General features: G+C 38.0%; 4 protein-coding genes across 4 annotated transcripts; 2 read left to right on the top strand and 2 right to left on the bottom strand.

The window, feature by feature from the left end:
- Nucleotides 1–288: 288 nt before the first annotated feature.
- LOC127811945 (ER lumen protein-retaining receptor) lies at nucleotides 289–5485 on the top strand. The gene is made up of 6 exons (XM_052352167.1): nucleotides 289–534; nucleotides 1904–2169; nucleotides 2383–2498; nucleotides 4833–4906; nucleotides 5025–5088; nucleotides 5177–5485. The coding sequence occupies exons 1-6, from the start codon at nucleotides 444–446 to the stop codon at nucleotides 5211–5213; spliced, it is 648 nt and encodes a 215-aa protein (XP_052208127.1). The 5' UTR covers nucleotides 289–443; the 3' UTR covers nucleotides 5214–5485.
- A 58-nt stretch (nucleotides 5486–5543) lies between these two features.
- On the bottom strand, nucleotides 5544–7921 carry LOC127811946 (PLASMODESMATA CALLOSE-BINDING PROTEIN 3-like). The gene is made up of 3 exons (XM_052352169.1): nucleotides 7449–7921; nucleotides 7297–7330; nucleotides 5544–6323 (listed from the first exon to the last, which is right to left on the bottom strand). Exons 1-3 carry the CDS (start codon nucleotides 7798–7800, stop codon nucleotides 6095–6097), a joined length of 615 nt encoding a protein of 204 aa, XP_052208129.1. The 5' UTR covers nucleotides 7801–7921; the 3' UTR covers nucleotides 5544–6094.
- Nucleotides 7922–10926: 3005 nt separating this feature from the next.
- LOC127811259 (ubiquitin carboxyl-terminal hydrolase 2-like) lies at nucleotides 10927–12603 on the top strand. The gene is made up of 2 exons (XM_052350970.1): nucleotides 10927–12263; nucleotides 12369–12603. Exons 1-2 carry the CDS (start codon nucleotides 10927–10929, stop codon nucleotides 12601–12603), a joined length of 1572 nt encoding a protein of 523 aa, XP_052206930.1.
- Nucleotides 12604–15285: 2682 nt separating this feature from the next.
- Nucleotides 15286–16999, bottom strand: LOC127811258 (ubiquitin carboxyl-terminal hydrolase 2-like). Its single transcript, XM_052350969.1, has 2 exons — nucleotides 15618–16999; nucleotides 15286–15520 (listed from the first exon to the last, which is right to left on the bottom strand). The coding sequence occupies exons 1-2, from the start codon at nucleotides 16997–16999 to the stop codon at nucleotides 15286–15288; spliced, it is 1617 nt and encodes a 538-aa protein (XP_052206929.1).
- Nucleotides 17000–18292: the final 1293 nt, after the last annotated feature.

Genomic DNA, 18292 nt, shown 5'->3' with positions numbered 1-18292 from the left:
TTAAATTGTTACATAAAAAAGTTAAAAGTATAAAAGTGTATTTAAAAAAAAGAAAAATTTAAATTATCACATGTAAAAAAATGTGAAAGTATAATGGGGAAAAATAAGGAGTTTGAAGTGTCAATTTTGGACAAAATTATTATGAAATTGTATGACAAAGTTATTTTTTCATTTAATGGGACCTACAACGTGGCACGTGTCGCACGTGGGAATAGCTCTCCGTGGGACAAACCAAACCCGTTTCCTGGCCGCCGTTACTTGTGGAATTATAAAAAACGAAAGAAATTAAGAAAGAAAGAAACGATAAGAAAACATAGGAAAATCTCGTCTTTGCCTTCGCTGCGGGATCGATCGCTGATCTGGGGGGGGGGGGCAAGGTTTCTAGATCTGTAGAGGGGACGGGCCAGCAATCTTCGGGTTGATCCGAGCAATCGTAGTAAAAGATGAATATTTTCAGATTAGCGGGTGATCTCACCCATCTGGCCAGTGTCCTTGTGCTGCTTCTCAAGATCCACACCATAAAATCCTGCGCCGGTATGTGATCCTTCGTGTTTATGCCTACTCGTTCTACTTTGTTTCTGTGTGTGGGGATGTCTCGAAGGTGCAGACCTGACATTCTGATTGTCTGGGGGTTTTAGAAACCGGCGTAGGGTGTTGGGTAATTTCTCCAAGTTGCTTCGTATTTACTGATTTTTTTGTTTTGGGATTTTACTCTGCGTTTTAACTTTATACTACGTGAAGAATTGACATTGTGGTAATCATGTTTTTTGGCTTGTTCGGGGAGGGTGGGGTTTATATGCTAGGTTTTGGAAAATTTTGGGGTTTGTTAGAATTTAGGGTATGGTTTTATGGGATCTCTGATATGGGTTTGTTGCCGCTTAACTTGTTTTTAGTCTGCAGTAGCTCAAATTTGAGATTATGCACATATATGTGTCTGTGTTTGTGTATCTGTTCATTCATGAACCGCCACTCATGTGCTTTATTTTGTGTATATCCATTATTCGCATCCTTTGTGGAGAGCCCATGAACCAACATTTTATTTTGCGTGGGGTGGGGTTGTGGAAAGGGTCCTGGGCAATTTTTGTGCTGTTTCTTGGAACTTTTGGATTATTTTTGAGAACCCTGAGATGGATAAGTATTGGTTCTAGCTTGTATTGAAGTACTCAAAGTTCACATTTGGGATCTTGCATATGTGTGTATATTACTGCATCATGTTTATGTTTCTGTATTAAATGTGCCGAATCAGGAATCATTTCACTTTTTTGTGTTTAATTTAGGCTTGCTAGTTTTGGGGGCGGCCATAGGTGTTGGGTTTTGTGTATATTTTGTGGTTGTTTCTAATCTAGTGGTAATTTTGTTGGATTTCTGAGATTTTTATGTAGTGGTTTGGACTTGTATATTGGGTTGATAAGAAGTTTAGGTTTTACTGTAGAGGATTGGGGATGGATTTATGAGTTGTTTTCGCCTTAGAATCTACAGCATTTTTTCATTGGTTTTCTCTTAGAATGTGTAGCTCACTTGAAGCTCTCTCTCTCTCTCTCTACACACACGCACACGCACATACACACACATCTAGATATTTATTATATTATTTGGTTTTTATGGGACAATTCTGTATTAACATGTGTTGTCTTCCGTCAAGTCTTGTTTAGCTCTATGTATGGTTATTAGAATGAACGTTTTAACCATATATGTGGTTTTTTTGCAAGTGACAGTCATTATATGCTGTTTTCAGTCATCTCCAGTTTTGTATGGGCTCTTTTGTTCTCATTTGTGCCCATTTCCACATGCCCGAACCTAACTTTTGGCTCCACCATCCATGCATCATAATGTTTTAGGAGGTTTATGCTTTTAGTGACAACCATCTTTAAGCAATTTTGAACTATTTTCCCTCTCCATGCAGGCATTTCGTTGAAGACACAAGAGCTCTATGCTTTAGTTTTTGCAACTCGTTACTTGGACTTATTTACAGATTTTATATCTCTTTATAATACCGTAATGAAGCTAATATTCTTGGGAAGCTCTTTCTCAATTGTCTGGTACATAAGGCATCACAAGGTTGTCCGGAGATCTTATGATAAAGACCAAGACACTTTTCGCCACTATTTTCTTGTGCTGCCTTGTTTGCTCTTGGCCCTAGTTATAAATGAGAAATTATCTTTCAAAGAGGTATGTATGCCTGCCATTCCATCTAAATGTTGTTAGTCAGTTTATTGGGGCCGTGACAGCATGTTTCTCTTGATATGTAAGTTTATTTCAGTATAAAGCTAAGATGGCATAGTTATACTTTTTTCAATGTAAATTGTGTTACTTGTGAATTGTCAAAGGGTTGCACTGTTCTATCTGCTATATGTTTTACCTTTAAAACTCTTAATGGAGCAGGTGATGTGGGCATTTTCCTTATATTTGGAAGCTGTTGCCATACTTCCTCAGTTGGTCCTGTTGCAACGGACAAGAAATATCGACAATTTGACTGGGCAATATGTTCTTCTCCTTGGGTAATCTATACTCTGCTGATGTTTCCTCTTTAGCTGTTACAATCTGCATAATTGCTACATATATTGTGTAGCACATTTTGTGTGTAGCTTGGAATTTTTAGTTTCTCATATCTTGCAGCAGGGCTTTCCTTTTTGGTTTCCCCTTTCTTCTTCCTTTCATTTTTGTTTACTTTTTTCATTTTTTTTGTTTGGTGGATTTTCTTTAACCTATAGTTATTGCCATATTGTTTCTTGTTTTACTGATTATACACTGCATTTAAGTGTTTGTTCATCAACTACATATATTATCTTTTATTGCTTCTCTTTGTTTTTGTGTATTTTGCTATCATTCTGTCCCTTTATTAACTAATGGAATGAACTAGAAGGCAAGCTTCTCCCAAAGAACAAGAGATACTTACTTCTAATCATCCATGATTTTGTGCAAAGTGCTTTGAAGAATGTTGTCCTGCAAGGATGGTTCTTTTTCGACTTAGAGAGTTACTATATATTACCTATTTATCTAGTGCTATCGAAGGGGATAAACTTTTGGTTGACGACATCCTACTTGAAATTGCCTCATGTGGCTAAGAGCTAGTGGGAAATGTTCCTTGTGGAAGTATATAATACCTGGTGCACATTGTCTCTATTCTTTGAGAACAGGTTACTGGTGAATAAACATTTCTTAAGATTTTTTGTGGAATTGTACATGGTTCACTCCCCCTTTGTAGTATTTCTTTTTTTCTATATATCGTTTGTTTTCTAAAACAAGGGATTTATTTTTGGAATAATATGTTGGTTTAAAAGGTAAAGAGCAGTAAAATAGGATGAATATCATCTTTTGATTGGGATTCCATGGAATTGTGCATGGAAGTTGGGTGGATTTTATATTCTAGCTTTAATGAATGAGGGACAGAGCTTTGAGTTGTCAGAGAAGCTTTGTAAAAATGTGCTGGTCAGAGATGCAGGGAGCTCAGTGTTGTTGGTTTCATTCTTCTGTGGATATGCAGTTATACAAGAAAAGGCAAAACTATCAACAAGATTATCCACATACGGCTTGAATCGTGCATATTGATGATGGATGCGTGAAACACGATTAAGATAGTTTGGACATGTGAGAAAAAGACCAATAGATGCACTCATAAAGGGAATGAAGATAAACAACACAATCAAGTCTTTATCCTACTATTCGGGGTTGACACTGGAGAATATGGATATAGCATGGAAGAAATTTATAACAAGCTAGAGGGAGATCGAAGAAAACATGGTGGGAAACTCTTTGGCATTATGTGGGACATAATGACCTTACAAAAAATATGATCATAAATAGAGCCAGAATTCATGTAGTCAACCACACCTAGTTGGATTAAGGCTTCTGATGATGATGTTGTCTCTCATTCTTTTGTTCACTGGCTACAGTGATAGTTGACTTGTAAGACTGCATAACAAACTCAAATTTATTGGGCATACCACTGGCTGTCTTTCCAATTTTTGTGGGTCACATATTCCTTGCCCAAGTTTCTTTTGTCTGACAGTTGTGTGTACTCATTTGGAGTAGTCGATACAACATGGGTTCCCAAAGCAGGAATGGGGAGTAATTGAAGTTCTTGAAGTGGGAAACTTTTAATTTATGCTTAAGAGTGGCTTCAGATTAGTAGATGCTTCATTTGTGGAAGATTTTCCCTCTCTGTTGCCTGTACCCTTCTTCCAGTTTTGTGTATGAATTTTCTGTCTGAAAATATTACAAAAATGCTTAAGCTCAATCATTAACGGAACAGAAGTTTGACATACTTTTATTGTCCATTTATGTTGTTGCCTTCCATGGTCTCTTTTATTCTTCATGTATGGTCTCTTTTATTGTCCATTTATATTGTTGCCTTCCACGGTCTCTTTTCTTTATGAGCAAGACATTCTAGTTAGTGTGTCTCAACTGTCTTATTTCAGTTAAGTGAGTCATGAATGCATTCATGTTATTTTGTGTGTCGATGATATTGTAATTGCACTCAGTTTCTGCCAGTGCACTGCAGGTTGATATTTATTGTTTATTGGCATCATTCTTGTTTTTTTGCTAATGGCCTGATACTGTGGAATTAAGTTGTCAAGCCCAAGTCGTATGCTTACCATGTCCATACTTGAACAGCAGAAGCCATGCCTGCATGTATCCATTTTTGTGAATTATTTCTGGTAGCAAATTTAGGTTCTTTGCAATTGAAAATTCACGATGACTGAAGTCTGCATACCTCAAGCAGTTTTGAGAACTACTTGCTATAATCTTTGTACACATTCAAGCAAATCTTTTCCCGAGGTTACTAGTTGTTGAAAATAGATGGGTATTCACATTTTGATGCTTGTATACAGGGCATACCGAGCATTGTACATTTTGAATTGGATCTATCGGTACTTCACTGAGCCTCACTTTGTTCACTGGATAAGTATGCTCTCTCCCTCATCTTCGTTGTGTTCTGTGCACAACTGTCCACATGCTAGATGCTTAATTACAATGTTTAGCCCAAGAAAGGCTTAATTGCACTGTATTATCTGCCATTGCAGCTTGGATATCAGGGCTTATTCAAACTTTGCTTTATGCTGATTTCTTCTACTATTACTTCCAAAGGTAAATGTCTGATCATTTCAAAACTAAATGCAAGTATAATGCGGTTTCTTGCACAAAATGCGACTCACACCATTGCTACGATTTGCAGCTGGAAGAACAACGTGAAGCTCGAGCTACCAGCCTGAGCACTCTATTCGGCACTCCCTAGGCAGGTTAAAGACAACAAGAAGCTCCGATGATGTATCAACAACATATTTTATCTATTTAGAGGTGCTTGTCATTTAGGTTCTGTTTGTAGTCAGAATGTTGAAGCACAAGCCCTTACACTTAACATTGATTTTTTATTTTCCTTAAGCTGATCTGGAGAATCAAATCCCAAATACAAGGTCTTTTGTAGCATTCATATTGGCCAAGCCTGAATTTATATTTCAATTCTGCACATTCTGGGATCTGATTATTTCTGCGGTTTGCTATGTATGTTTTGAGCGTTGGTTGGTTGCTGCAGTTATTCCAAAGTTTTTGCCCTCAACCACACAAAATTTACTAATATTTGATGCACTTTTGTGTCCTGGGAACACTTGGAGCTCCTCTCCACATGACTTGTAAGGATGGAAAGATTGCTCTTTCGTGACTAGATCATAGGGTTTAGGTAATGGGAAGGATCTCTTTGCATAATATGGACAAGGTTGTTCGTAAAAGTAATCTCACTTCAGCCCATCTTTCTCATTTATAACACTGAAGCCCTTTACTGTCCAGAAAATTACTACAAAACCACCCACTGCCACTGCAATAAACTAATTATCACTGAAAACTGTAACAACAATTGAATTGAATTCACAAAATCTACACGAAGTTCTAATAGGAAGGAAGGAAGCAAGGAGGAGCTCAAAATTCACTTAAATCCTAGCTGGCTGATCTGATCAATCTGCAAGAAACCCACATGAACAGCTATTCTTCCCCAAAAGATTTAAGGCTGAGGCTCCAATTTCTAGCAAAACTGTGCTCTATAATTCACCTAATCTTCACCCACCCAATGCGGCTTCACTTCACAGCCCTGCACGGATTGCTACATGATTGAGAGAAGAAGAAGATGGAGGCAGCATACATGGATCAAAACTGTTGCAACTGAGAACTCCACATGGCCCTTAGAGTCGCTCGCGTCCGGTCCTTGTGGTCCGAAGCCCGGTGTCAGTCCCGGCGTTCGCCCAAAGGTGGGAGTGGTCGTGACTGGTGGAGGCGGGGCGGTTAGCGATGGGTTTGTCGTGCCCGTACCCACCCCTGCCCCTCCCGCCATGCTGACATTTTTGAACATAAAATGAAATACATTAATATATGATTGTCACATAAATATCATAAATGAGTGTTCATGTTACGTGTTTTTGGTAGAATTGTGATTTGATCGTTGACCAAGCATATTGATCGTTGACCAACTGAAATGACTCGCATTTACCACTCATGTTTGTCCTTAAACGTGAAAAGCGAGCCAGGGTAAAAAATGCTATGTCACCCTTCTCGATACCTAAACCCTAAACCTACAATATCATAAAAAAGCACGTGACATCAAATCTCGAATGTCATGAATTAGTTAAAAAAAATAAAATTTTAGAATGAATTTACAAACGTGCAAAAAGTTCACATCTTTGTGTTATTTATTTATCCATATAAATAAAGCAAATCTATATCTTTTTATTTGCTGATTTGTCCCCAGTTTGAACTGTCACTTCCACGTCCGTGGACCCACTAAGACAGTAAAAAAGCTCCCAACCGTCGGACCAAAAAGAAAAAGTAGGATGATCCAACGGACCAAAACCAAAGAGGAGATGGGCCGACAAACGAGGGATCTCTACGAGATCTGAACCCAGTGGGGCCCTTACATCAAGGTTTGAACGGCTCAGATTCTATCAGACCATGCATGGGGCCAGCCACGTGGAATACATCCCAGGCAAATCCATAACCAGACGACACATAAGCTTCGAGCACACACCTACACGTCTCTCTCTCTCTCTCTCTCTCTATGCGTAATATACAGTGAAGGGCTGTGGACCGACCCCATGGGCCACCATGGAATGAATGTAGGGGCAACCCTAGTTTTATTCATGCATTAAGGTTGAGTGTTCAAATAGAATTTTATGTCAGTCAAAGTGACTCAAAACATGTTAATTAATAACGATGGCGCGGCTGAGCCGGCCGTTATGTAATGAGTAAACTTACTAGTAAGTGCAAGCAGTCTGGAATTAATCAGATGCAAGAGTAAGTAAAAGGGCATACCTTGCAGACGATGGATAAACACAAGATCCATAGCCTGTAAATCCAAACCCAGAAAGAAAAACACCAAATGTAAGAGATTCTGATATGATGCCATGTTAGAGGAAACAATGATAAATATATGTGCGTGTGTGTGTGGAAGGTGGGGGACAAACTGGGGTCAGTGCGAGCGATGGTGGCGGCGCCGGCGAAGTCGCAGCTTCCGGGAGCGTTACTGCGGCGCTGGAAGTAGCTGTTGAAGGCGTAGGAAGCGTGGGCCTGGAGGGTGTTGGGGAGGTAGCAGAGCCCCGACGACTGAATCGGCGCGCAGTCGGCGCCGGTGCTGCAGGCGTAGTCGAGCGCCAACTGGAGCAGCTGCTCGCTGGCGTCACTCCTCACCACGCACCACGTCCCCGCTTCAGCCATAACCCCCACTATCCTCCCTCCTCCTCCGCCACCGCCCGGAGACAGGCAGATCACCGCCACAACCACTGCAATCGCCGCCGCCACCTTCAACGGTGACGCCATTACCGAATCTTATATGGGTTGCTCCAAATCACAGCTGGTAAAGCAAGAGAGAGAGAGAGAGAGAGAGAGAGGGGCGAAGCTGAGAGAGAGAGAGAGAGGAAGTACTCTTTCTATTCTTTCGTTTTCTTTTCTTTTCTCTCTGCACTTTCGCTTTTCCTTTTCGATATTATATATACTCAAGAGAGTGATGAACCTGAATGTTTACAGTTCGTACATTGTACTTCGGTAAAATACAATTTTACCCTCGAATGATTCACGTAATGGCAACATCGTAACCCTTAGGCGCCGTCGATTTGAGGGTGGTTTAGTAATTGAGCGACTAGATGATTCTTAAACCTCGAGCCTCTGTCAGTACTTTATTGAGCTCTTATTATAACGTTGTTTATTAGTACTTATTAATAATATTGCCATATTAATAAGTTAAAAAGTAATATTAATTTGATTTGAATGAGGTATTTATGTTGTATTGTTTTATCAAAAATTTAAAATTACCACACTGTCCATCTATGAGCAATTAAATTATCAATTCGTGTCATTTTATTTTCACCATTCAAAAATAAAGGTTTAATAGATATGACATCTTTTAACTATTAAAAAAAATAATATTTAATTTTTAATATTTAAAATATCAAGATTTAATATTTTAATTATTAAAAAATATTATTTTAAATTCTTATTGTGACGAAATATTAACCCGATTATGCATACATTCGTTTTTGTGAGTGACATGCTATGTGAATGACCAATTAAAAATTATTGTTTTAAGTTTTTTATCTTGATTATTAAAATTGTTACTTTAAATTTTTACTTTAATTGAGAATAAATAAAATTATTATCTATATCACTTAGACTATACACATAAAATAATAAAAATGTTATATGTTATAAAAAAATTATGTGAGTAAAATACATCAAATTAAAATTTATCATGATAAGAAAAGACCAAATTGCCAATACCTTGAAAAAGAAACTTAAATCCCAAACATATCTCTATGAAAGCTTTAGAATTGAAAATGAATTCATATTAATTCATTCAATCATTCCAAATGGAGTATAGTGTTTTATCCAATCTTTATGAGTTTAACATGAATAAGAATCATTCAAAAATCATCTGAGAGTGTTTTATTTACATCTCAAGGCTTCATCTAATTACTATTTGCTAAGTAGTATACTTTTATATATTCATTGAGTGTGTTCTTTAGTGTGTTTATATATAGCAGCACTTTTATAAAAAATTCTTTTTAATTAAGGACGATACATAGTTCTAACACTCAATTTTGACATTCACATTCTTCAAAGAAATATCAACTTTTGAAATAATTTTTGAAGAAGCATTATAATTAATTCCTTAAAAAAAGTATTGTCAATTTTGTAAGTGGTAAAATTGAGTGTCAAAACTAAGAATAGACGCAGAATTACTGTTCTAACTAACTATAACTTGATCAAGAAAATATTAGGTTTAAAATCATTTTAAGTGTTGGTTAAATATTCCTCCTTAATATGATTTTGAAGTGTGGTATGCTTTCAAGAAGCTAGGAGAAAAACATCAAATTCAATGCCTATCTACCCACGAAATGTTTCAAAATCGAAACCTCCACATGTAAATCTACTTTAGTATTGAGATGTTGATTTGTACATCTCGACTAAAATTCTTTAATGAGAAAATCTAATATGTTGTGAGGTATCTCCAGTAAAATTTTGTGTGTAAATATATTTGACCTTAATCATTTTTTAGGCAAAATTTAGGATATAGTTATATATTTTTCTATAACAATTTTTTCTCTACTTTAATAAGATTATTCTACTCATTTTAGGTGTTCTTTAAATTAATCTTGAAATATTTATTATTAATAGTAGGGTTTCAGATTCGACTTCTTTTATTAATATTTTAAAAACGAAGCGCCTCTTCTTGCATGCAAACTGATGCTTGCAAAGAACAACTCCCCCCCTCTCTAATCTCTACAAGGTTGCTGTACTCTAGACAGTCTAGACTTGGGGATTCTATTGTTCAAAAATCAATCATTTTTAATTATCTGCAAGTAAAGCGAAGGCAATCAATCTCTGTCTCAGGTTCTTGTTTTTATTTTCTGGTCATTCTTTCTTTCTTTCTACTCGTTTTGATATATCGTTTTTGTTCTCTCTCTGTTGCTGAGAATTCTTTTGTTTTCTGATGTTAAATTCGTAGCTTGTTTTGTAAGGAGCATTTCGCCTTTTTTAAGTTGATGAGTTGGTTTTGAATATGTTTGATTATTTTGGTGTTTGCCTGTTGGGTTTAGATCAGTTTGGTTCTCTCTCTGAGTTGCTGATTAATTCTGCTGTCGCTTCTAGCTTGTGGGTTTTCTGGTTCAATATTCTTGGTTCTTGGGAAGCTCTTTGTCTTTTGATAATAAATTTCATAGCTTCTTCTCTTTTGAACTGATTAAATCATGTCAATGAGTTGGTTTTGAACATCTTTGATTATTTTGGTGTTTGCCTGGTGGGTTTAGATCGGTTAATTTGGTTCTCTCTGTGTTGCTGATTAATTCTTCTGTCGCTTCTAACTAGTGGGTTTTCTGGTTCATTCTTGGTTCTTGGGATGCTCTTTGTCTTGTGATCATAAATTTCATACCTTCTTCTCTTTTGAACTGATTATTACGTCATGTCAATGGGTTGGTTTTGAATATCTTTGATTATTTTGGTATTTGCCTGGTGGGTTTAGATTGGTTTGGTTCTCTCTGCGTTGCTGATTAATTCTTCTTTCGCTTCTAAGTTGTGGGTTTTCTCGTTCATTCTTGGTTCTTGGGATGCTCTGTCTTGTGATCAGATAAATTTCATAGCTTCTTCTCTTTTCAACTGATTTTTGATGTTTGCCTGGTGGGTTTTGGCTTAGTTTTCTTGCGATGGGGCTCTCAATTTTGTGGTTTTTCTTTGCTTTATTTATGATGTTAAATTCCATTGCATCTTTTCTTTTGCACTGATTAATTGACAGGCATTTAGCGTACGTTTTTTATGTTGATGAGTTGGTTTTGAACGTGTTTGATCATGTTGGTGTTCGCTTGAGGGTGGTTCTTGGCTTAGTTTTCGAGTGATCAAGGCTGGTAATTTTGTGATTTTCTTTGTTTTCTTTAAGAAACAATAGGTATTACAATGAAGATGATCTCGGCCCCGGGGATAAGAGTCTTCACAGAAAGCGATCGAAGCGTTCATATCACTGAAGACACTGGTCCCAGTATTGTGGATGGAGGAAGTGGTTTTGTAGTCAAGGGCTTGATCAATTTAAATAACACCTGTTTCTTTAATTCAGTCCTCCAGAATCTCTTATCGGTTAACAGGCTTCGTGATCATTTCATGGAAATGGTCGAGGATGTTGGACCTCTACACATGGCTCTTAAGAACCTTGTCAATGAAACTAGTCCAGCCACCAGGTCGAGAGAGGCAGTACTAAGCCCCAAATGTATTTTTCAGTGCCTTGCTGAGAAGTTTCCCAAGTACGAAGGATATCAGCAGCATGACAGTCATGAATTGCTTCGCTGTTTACTTGACGGGTTGAATGAAGAAGAGCTAAGAAATCAGGGTCCTAATGTCATTCAATCTACCTTTGGGGGGCGAATATCCAGTACCATTTCTTGTTTGGAGTGTGAAAGCTCTTCAAGAGTGGATGAGCAGTATCTCGATCTCTCACTGCCAATTCCTTCCAAGAAACTCCCTTGTGAAAAGATAGGATCGGTTTCAGGAAAGAAACGGAAACTAGAGAGCCCCCATCTTGATGTTAATAGCAATTCATGTCGAAACGTTACAGTCCTGCAGCCGCCGTGTGGTGCCACTTCTAGTTTTCAGCAAACTGGTATGGATATCTGCAAAATAATTGAGGATGCTGTAGCCCGTGTTACAAGCCACTGTCTCTCGACTTATGAAGAGCTTGTGACAGTGGCTTCCAATTGTGATGAGATGTTGAGAAGAGAATGTGGGGTCTCCCCGCCTGCTATGGATTCGACATGCAACGAATCAGTGGATTATTTGTTTGAGGATCTGTCGGAAAATAAGATTGCAGAATGTGGTTCTATTAATTACTATAGAGAATCTCTTCCAGATGAAGTTGTTAATATCGATTATCCAGTGTCGTTAGAGAGTTGTTTCGCATGTTTCACAAAGCTGGAGCCCCTTAACGGTTGGCAGTGCAATGACTGTTCAGTTGAACAGAAAGGGGTTCAATCCGAGAAAAATAATGCACTGCAGGGGGGAACCAGTGGACAAGCTGTAGGATCTGATGAATTGAGAGGCAGTGGCAGCGACAACGACAAATCAAATTCTGAGAGCATGGAGGAAAGGGGCGGAACTAAGAGGATCCTCATTGATCAGGCACCACCTGTTCTGACCATCCACCTCAAGAGGTTCATTCAAGGCCCTGACGGTCACCTGAGTAAGTTGGCAGGCCATGTTGATTTCAGATATGCACTTGATCTCGCGCCATTCATGGAGCCAAGGTGGTGTATATGATTAATTTGGACCCTTGAATCCAGACCCAAAATTCATCCACTGTTTCTCCTTTGCCTCTGTCTTGACGACTACTTTGTCATTGTGAACTGCAGGAGCTTGGAAACAGATGAGTACCAGTATCGTCTGATTGGCATGGTGGAGCATCTTGGGACCATGAGGGAAGGCCACTACGTCGCATATGTGAGAGGTTTGAAGATCACAAGGGGCGATGGCACAGAAAACACTGATTCTGCGTGGTACCGTGTCAGCGATGACTATATCCTTGAAGCTTCATTGGAAGAAGTTCTTTGCGCCGAGGCCTATATCCTGTTCTACGAGAAACTCTGATTATTTCTTTCCATTATTCACAAAAAATAGCACTATTTTTGCTCATTTTGGTAGGAAAACAGTTGTCTGACTACATTCATGTTGACTCCACAATATGAGGAACTGGATTCCGTTTCCTCCATCATCTTTCATCTATTCTTCCTTCCTTCCATCGCCATATATATATATATAATATAAATATATATATGCTGCATATCATTCTTTCTGTGAAGTTACTGCAAATACCGATGTGAATGGCAGCCCCAAATACCAACCCACAAGTTTGATTTGTTCTCGCTTCAATCTTTAGTTTGATTTGTTAGCAAATAATCAGTTTATTATGTGGAGGAGATGAGAATATATAGTTCAAGCTTTTGTCCACCTCTGACTGTTTTCTTCAAGGGTGCTGAAGAAGAGAATTTGAGTTAGCAGACTTCTCTTTTAAATCCTGCCACTTCTCTTCCACTTAATTAGTCTTCTACAGCCTGAGGTTGAGTGGTCAATTTCATTCTTGGGCGAATCAGCAAAATGTCTGAAATATTCTTGCTTTAATTTTAACAATTATTAAACAGTTATACAGCTCTGTTAAATTATAGTATACAATTAAATTTTACCTAAATCTTTCTTAATTGGATGTATGGTTATATTTCTCTAGATATTTTAAGTTTAACAAGAATATAAATGTTAAAATTGAGAGAGAAGAAAATAGACAGATACGGGTCAAGAAAGAATATTATATTCTACTTTTTCATATTATATCAATTTCAAAAAAATTATTTCTTAGACCGTCGACTAACCTTTAATTAACTCACCGAGAATAACAAGATAATTACAAATTACTTTAGTAAATGAATTTTTCCTAAGATTGAACTCTAGACAAAATGTCATTTTGGGGAGGTATAATGATCCCTTCAATTAACTAATCTCATGTATTAGGATTGAGATTTTAATATAATTGTATTTGCATTTAATACTCATCTTCATATTCTTGAGGGAAAATGCATTAAAAATCAGAGAAATTGAAAAGCATATCTTGTTAAATTTATAAAAATAAATTCTATGACATTTTAAAGCATAAAATATTAAATAATATTTAATTATAATATTAAAATTAAAAAAATATTTTCAAAAACTAAACGGCATATTCTCTTAATATGCCCCCAAGAAGATCCAAATAGACAGCTAGCTACTTACTAGGCCCTGTAGCTAGCTGTCTGTCCCATAAACTCGACACAGAAAGAGATTGCTAAGTTTGAAACAAAACTTACCAAAATGGTTCCAGATTAACTAACAGCAGTGAATTAGGGTTTTGTGGCATTCAAAATCCCCTTTTGCACACAACAGCTCACCTGCCATGGTCCAATGTTTACATGCTTGCTCAATTTTGCAGCTGTAAGTGTCGCTGTCTTTTGAGTAGCATCTGCAATGGTCAAATGTAAATTTACTCTGGGAGGGTAAAGCGGCCTAAACCCTAAAAATTTTGCATTGAAGGTACCATACAGAGTTGGTAGCAACATTAGGTTATTCTCTTGCGATATGGCGACCAGCGCCTTAAATACAATTCTACTGTCTTAACTTCTGTGAAACGGAGGATCTTGTAACAACACCTTTTTAGTAACAAACTTATATCAAGAGGAAAATATCTGAATTTCTAATTCATTGTTGAATTTGAACCTCATAACAAATTAAGAGGGATATGGGCAGGCCCCAAAGGCACATCTGAAACACAAAAATGTGTGGGGAAACATTACAAGCAGGGGAGACAGAGACCAGTGCTTTGGGCTTCAGCAACCAGACACAAGAGGGTCCCAAGTAAGAGAACAAAAGGTCAGAAAGAGAAACTCACTGTCACCAGTGTAAGAGAAAAAAGAGGCTGGCACAAAAATGTGCGGTTAGTTGTTGATATAAATATCAATAAAAAAAAAATAGAATGTAACGTTCTTCCTTCCAATTTTTTTTTTTGTAATTGATATAAATATTAATAAAAAGGTAGAATGTAAAGTTCTTTCTTCAACCCGTATCTGTCTATTTTCTTTTGCCACTCAAGTTCAATATTTATATTCCTGTTAAACTTAAAATATTTGGAGAAATATACCAATGCATCCAATTAAGAAAGATTTAGGTAAAATTAAATTGTATACTATAACTTAATGGAGCTGTATAACTGTTTAATAATTGGTAAAATTAAAGCAAGAATATTGCAGACATTTTGCTCACTGGCTAATGAATGAATTTGACCACTCAATCACAGGCTGTAGAAGACTAAGAGGAAGAGAAGTGGCAGGATTTAAAAAGAGTCTGCTAACTCAAATTCTCTTCTTCAGCACCCTTGAAGAAAACAGCCAGAGGTGGACAAAAGATTGAACTATATATTCTCATCTCCTCCACACAAACTGATTATTTGCTAACAAATCAAACTAAAGATTGAAGCGAGAACAAATCAAACTTGTGGGCTGCAGTATTTGGGGCTGCCATTCACATCGGTATTTGCAGTAATTCACAGAAAAGAATGACATGCAGCATATATATATATATATATATATGTATGTATATGGCAATGGAAGGAAGGAAGACTAGATGAGAGATGATGGAGGAAACGGAAGTTCCTCATATTGTGGAGTCAACATGAATGTCAGACAATTGTTTTCCAACCAAAATGAGCAAAAACAGTGTTGTTTTTTTGTGCAGAATGGAAAGAAATGATCAGAGTTTCTCATAGAACAGGATATAGGCCTCGGCGAGAAGAACTTCTTCCAAAGAAGCTTCGAGGACATGGTCATCGCTTACACGGTACCACGCAGAATCAGTGTTTTCTGTGCCATCGCCCCTTGTGATCTTTAAGCCTCTCACATATGCGACGTAGTGGCCTTCCCCCATGGTCCCAAGATGCTCCACCATGCCAATCAGACGATACTGGTACTCATCTGTTTCCAAGCTCCTGCAGTTCACAATGACAAAGCAGTCGTCATGACAGAGGCAAAGGAGAAACAGTGGATGAATTTTGGGTCTGGATTCAAGGGTCCAAATAACACCACCTTGGCTCCATGAATGGCGCGAGATCAAGTGCATATCTGAAATCAACATGGCTTGCCAACTTACTCAGGCGACCGTCAGGGCCTTGGATGAACCTCTTGAGGTGGATGGTCAGAACAGGTGGTGCCTGATCAATGAGGATCCTCTTAGTTCCGCCCCTTTTCTTCTTCATGCTCTCAGGGTTTGATCTGTCGTTGTCGCTGCCACTGCCTCTCAATTCAGATCCTACCGCTTGTCCACTGGTTCCCCCCCGCAGTGCATCATTCTTCTCAGATTGAACCCTTTTCTGTTTAATGCAGTCACTGCACTGCCAACAGTTAAGACGCTCCAGCTTTGTGAAACATGCGAAACAACTCTCTAACGACACTGGAGAATCGATATTAACAACTTCATCTGGAAGAGATTCACTATAGTAATTAATAGGACCACATTCTGCAATCTTATTTTCCAACAGATCCTCAAACAAATAGTCCAATGATTCGTTGCATTTCGAATCCATAGCAGGCGGGGAGACCCCACATTCTCTTCTCAACGTCTCATCACGTTTGGAAGCCTCTGTCTCAAACTCTTCATCAGTCGAGAGATTCGCTGGAACTGAAGGCTTTTCATTTGGTGTTATACTAGGCCCCGAGGATTCTGACCTTGTAACACGGGCTACAGCATCCTCAATTATTTTGCAGATATCCATACCAGTTTGCTGAAAACTAGAAGTGGCACCACACGGCGGCTGCAGGACTGTAACATTTTGACATGAATTGCTATTAACATCAAGATGGGGGCTCTCTAGTTTCCGTTTCTTTCCTGAAACCGATCCTAACTTTCCACAAGGGAGTTTCTTGGAAGGAATTGGCAGTGAGAGATCAAGATACTGCTCATCCACTCTTGAAGAGCTTGCACACTCCAAACAAGAAATGGTACTGGATATTCGCCCCCCAAAGGTAGATTTAATGACATTAGGACCCTGATTTCTTAGCTCTTCTTCATTCAACTCGTCAAGTAAACAGCGAAGCAATTCATGACTGTCATGCTGCTGACATCCTTCGTACTTGGGAACCTTCTCAGCAAGGCACTGAAAAATACATATGGGGCTTATTGCCTCTCTCGACCTGGTGGCTGGACTAGTTTCATTGACGAGGTTCTTAAGAGCCATGTGTAGAGGTCCAACTTGCTCGACCATTTCCATGAAATGAGCACGAAGCCTGTTAACCGATAAGAGATTCTGGAGGACGGAACTAAAGAAACAGATGTTGTTTAAATTGATCAAGCCCTTGACTACAAAACCACTTCCTCCATCCACGATACTGGGACCGGGGTTTTTAGCGATGTCAAGGCTTCGATTTCTTTCTGCGAAGACTCTTGTTCTCGGGGCCGAGATCATCTTCATTGTAATCCCTATTGTTTCTTGATCAAAACAAAGACAATCACAAAATTACCACCTTCGATCACTCGAAAACTAAGCCACGAACCACCCCCAAGAGAACACCAACATGATCAAACACGTTCAAAACCAACTCATCAGCATAAAAAACGTACGCTAAATGCCTGTCAATTAATCAGTGCAAAAGAAAAGATGCAATGGAATTTAACATCATAAATAAAGCAAAGAAAAGCCACAAAATTGAGGGCCCCAATCGCTCGAAAACTAAGCCAAAACCCACCAGGCAAACTTCAAACTGATGAAAGATATTCAAAACCAACCTCATTGACATGACTTGATCAGTTCAAAAGAGAAGAAGCTATGAAATTTATGATCAGAAGACAGAGAGCATCCCAAGAACCAAGAATAATGAACCAGAAAACCCAAAAGTTAGAAGCGAAAGAAGAATTAATCAGCAACGCTGAGAGAACCAAACCGATCTAAACCCGCCAACAGGCAAACACCAAAATAATCAAAGACATTCAAAACCAACCCATTGACATGACTTAATCAGTTCAAAAGAGAAGAAGCTATTAAATTTATGATCAAAAGATAGAGCGTCCCAAGAACCAAGAATGAACGATAAAACCCACAAGTTAATTAGAAGCGAAAGAAGAATTAATTGGAGAGAACCAAACCGATCTAAACCTACCAGGCAAACACCAAAATATATAATCAAAGACATTCAAAACCAAGCCATTAATTGACATGACTTAATCAGTTCAAAAGAGAAGTAGGTATGAGATTTATGATCAAAAGACTAAGAACATCCCAAGAACCAAGAATGAACCTGAAAACCCACAAGTTAGAAACGAAAGAAGAATTAATCAGCAACACAGAGAGAACAAAACCGATCTAAACCCACCAGGCAAACACCAAAATAATCAAAGATGTTCAAAACCAATTCATTGATATGATTTAATCAGTTCAAAAGAGAAGAAGCTATGAAATTTATTATCAAAAGACAAAGAGCACCCCAAGAACCAAGAATGAACCAGAAAACCCACAAGTTAGAAGCGAAAGAAGAATGAATCAGCAACACAGAGAAAACCAAACCCATCTAAACCCACTAGGCGAACACCAAAATAATCAAAGACATTCAAAACCAACCCATTGACATGATTTAATCAGTTCGAAAGAGAAGAAGCTATTAAATTTATGATCAAAAGACAAAGAGCATCCCAAGAACCAAGAGTGAACCAGAAAACCCACTAATTAGAAGCGAAAGAAGAATTAATCAGCAACACAGAGAGAACCAAA

The sequence above is a fragment of the Diospyros lotus genome, chromosome 10 (genome assembly GCF_014633365.1).
Source record: "Diospyros lotus cultivar Yz01 chromosome 10, ASM1463336v1, whole genome shotgun sequence".
NCBI classification, from domain to species: Eukaryota; Viridiplantae; Streptophyta; class Magnoliopsida; order Ericales; family Ebenaceae; genus Diospyros; species Diospyros lotus.
Note: the sequence above shows the minus strand (reverse complement) of the source record. Positions and strands in the feature narration are given on the sequence as shown.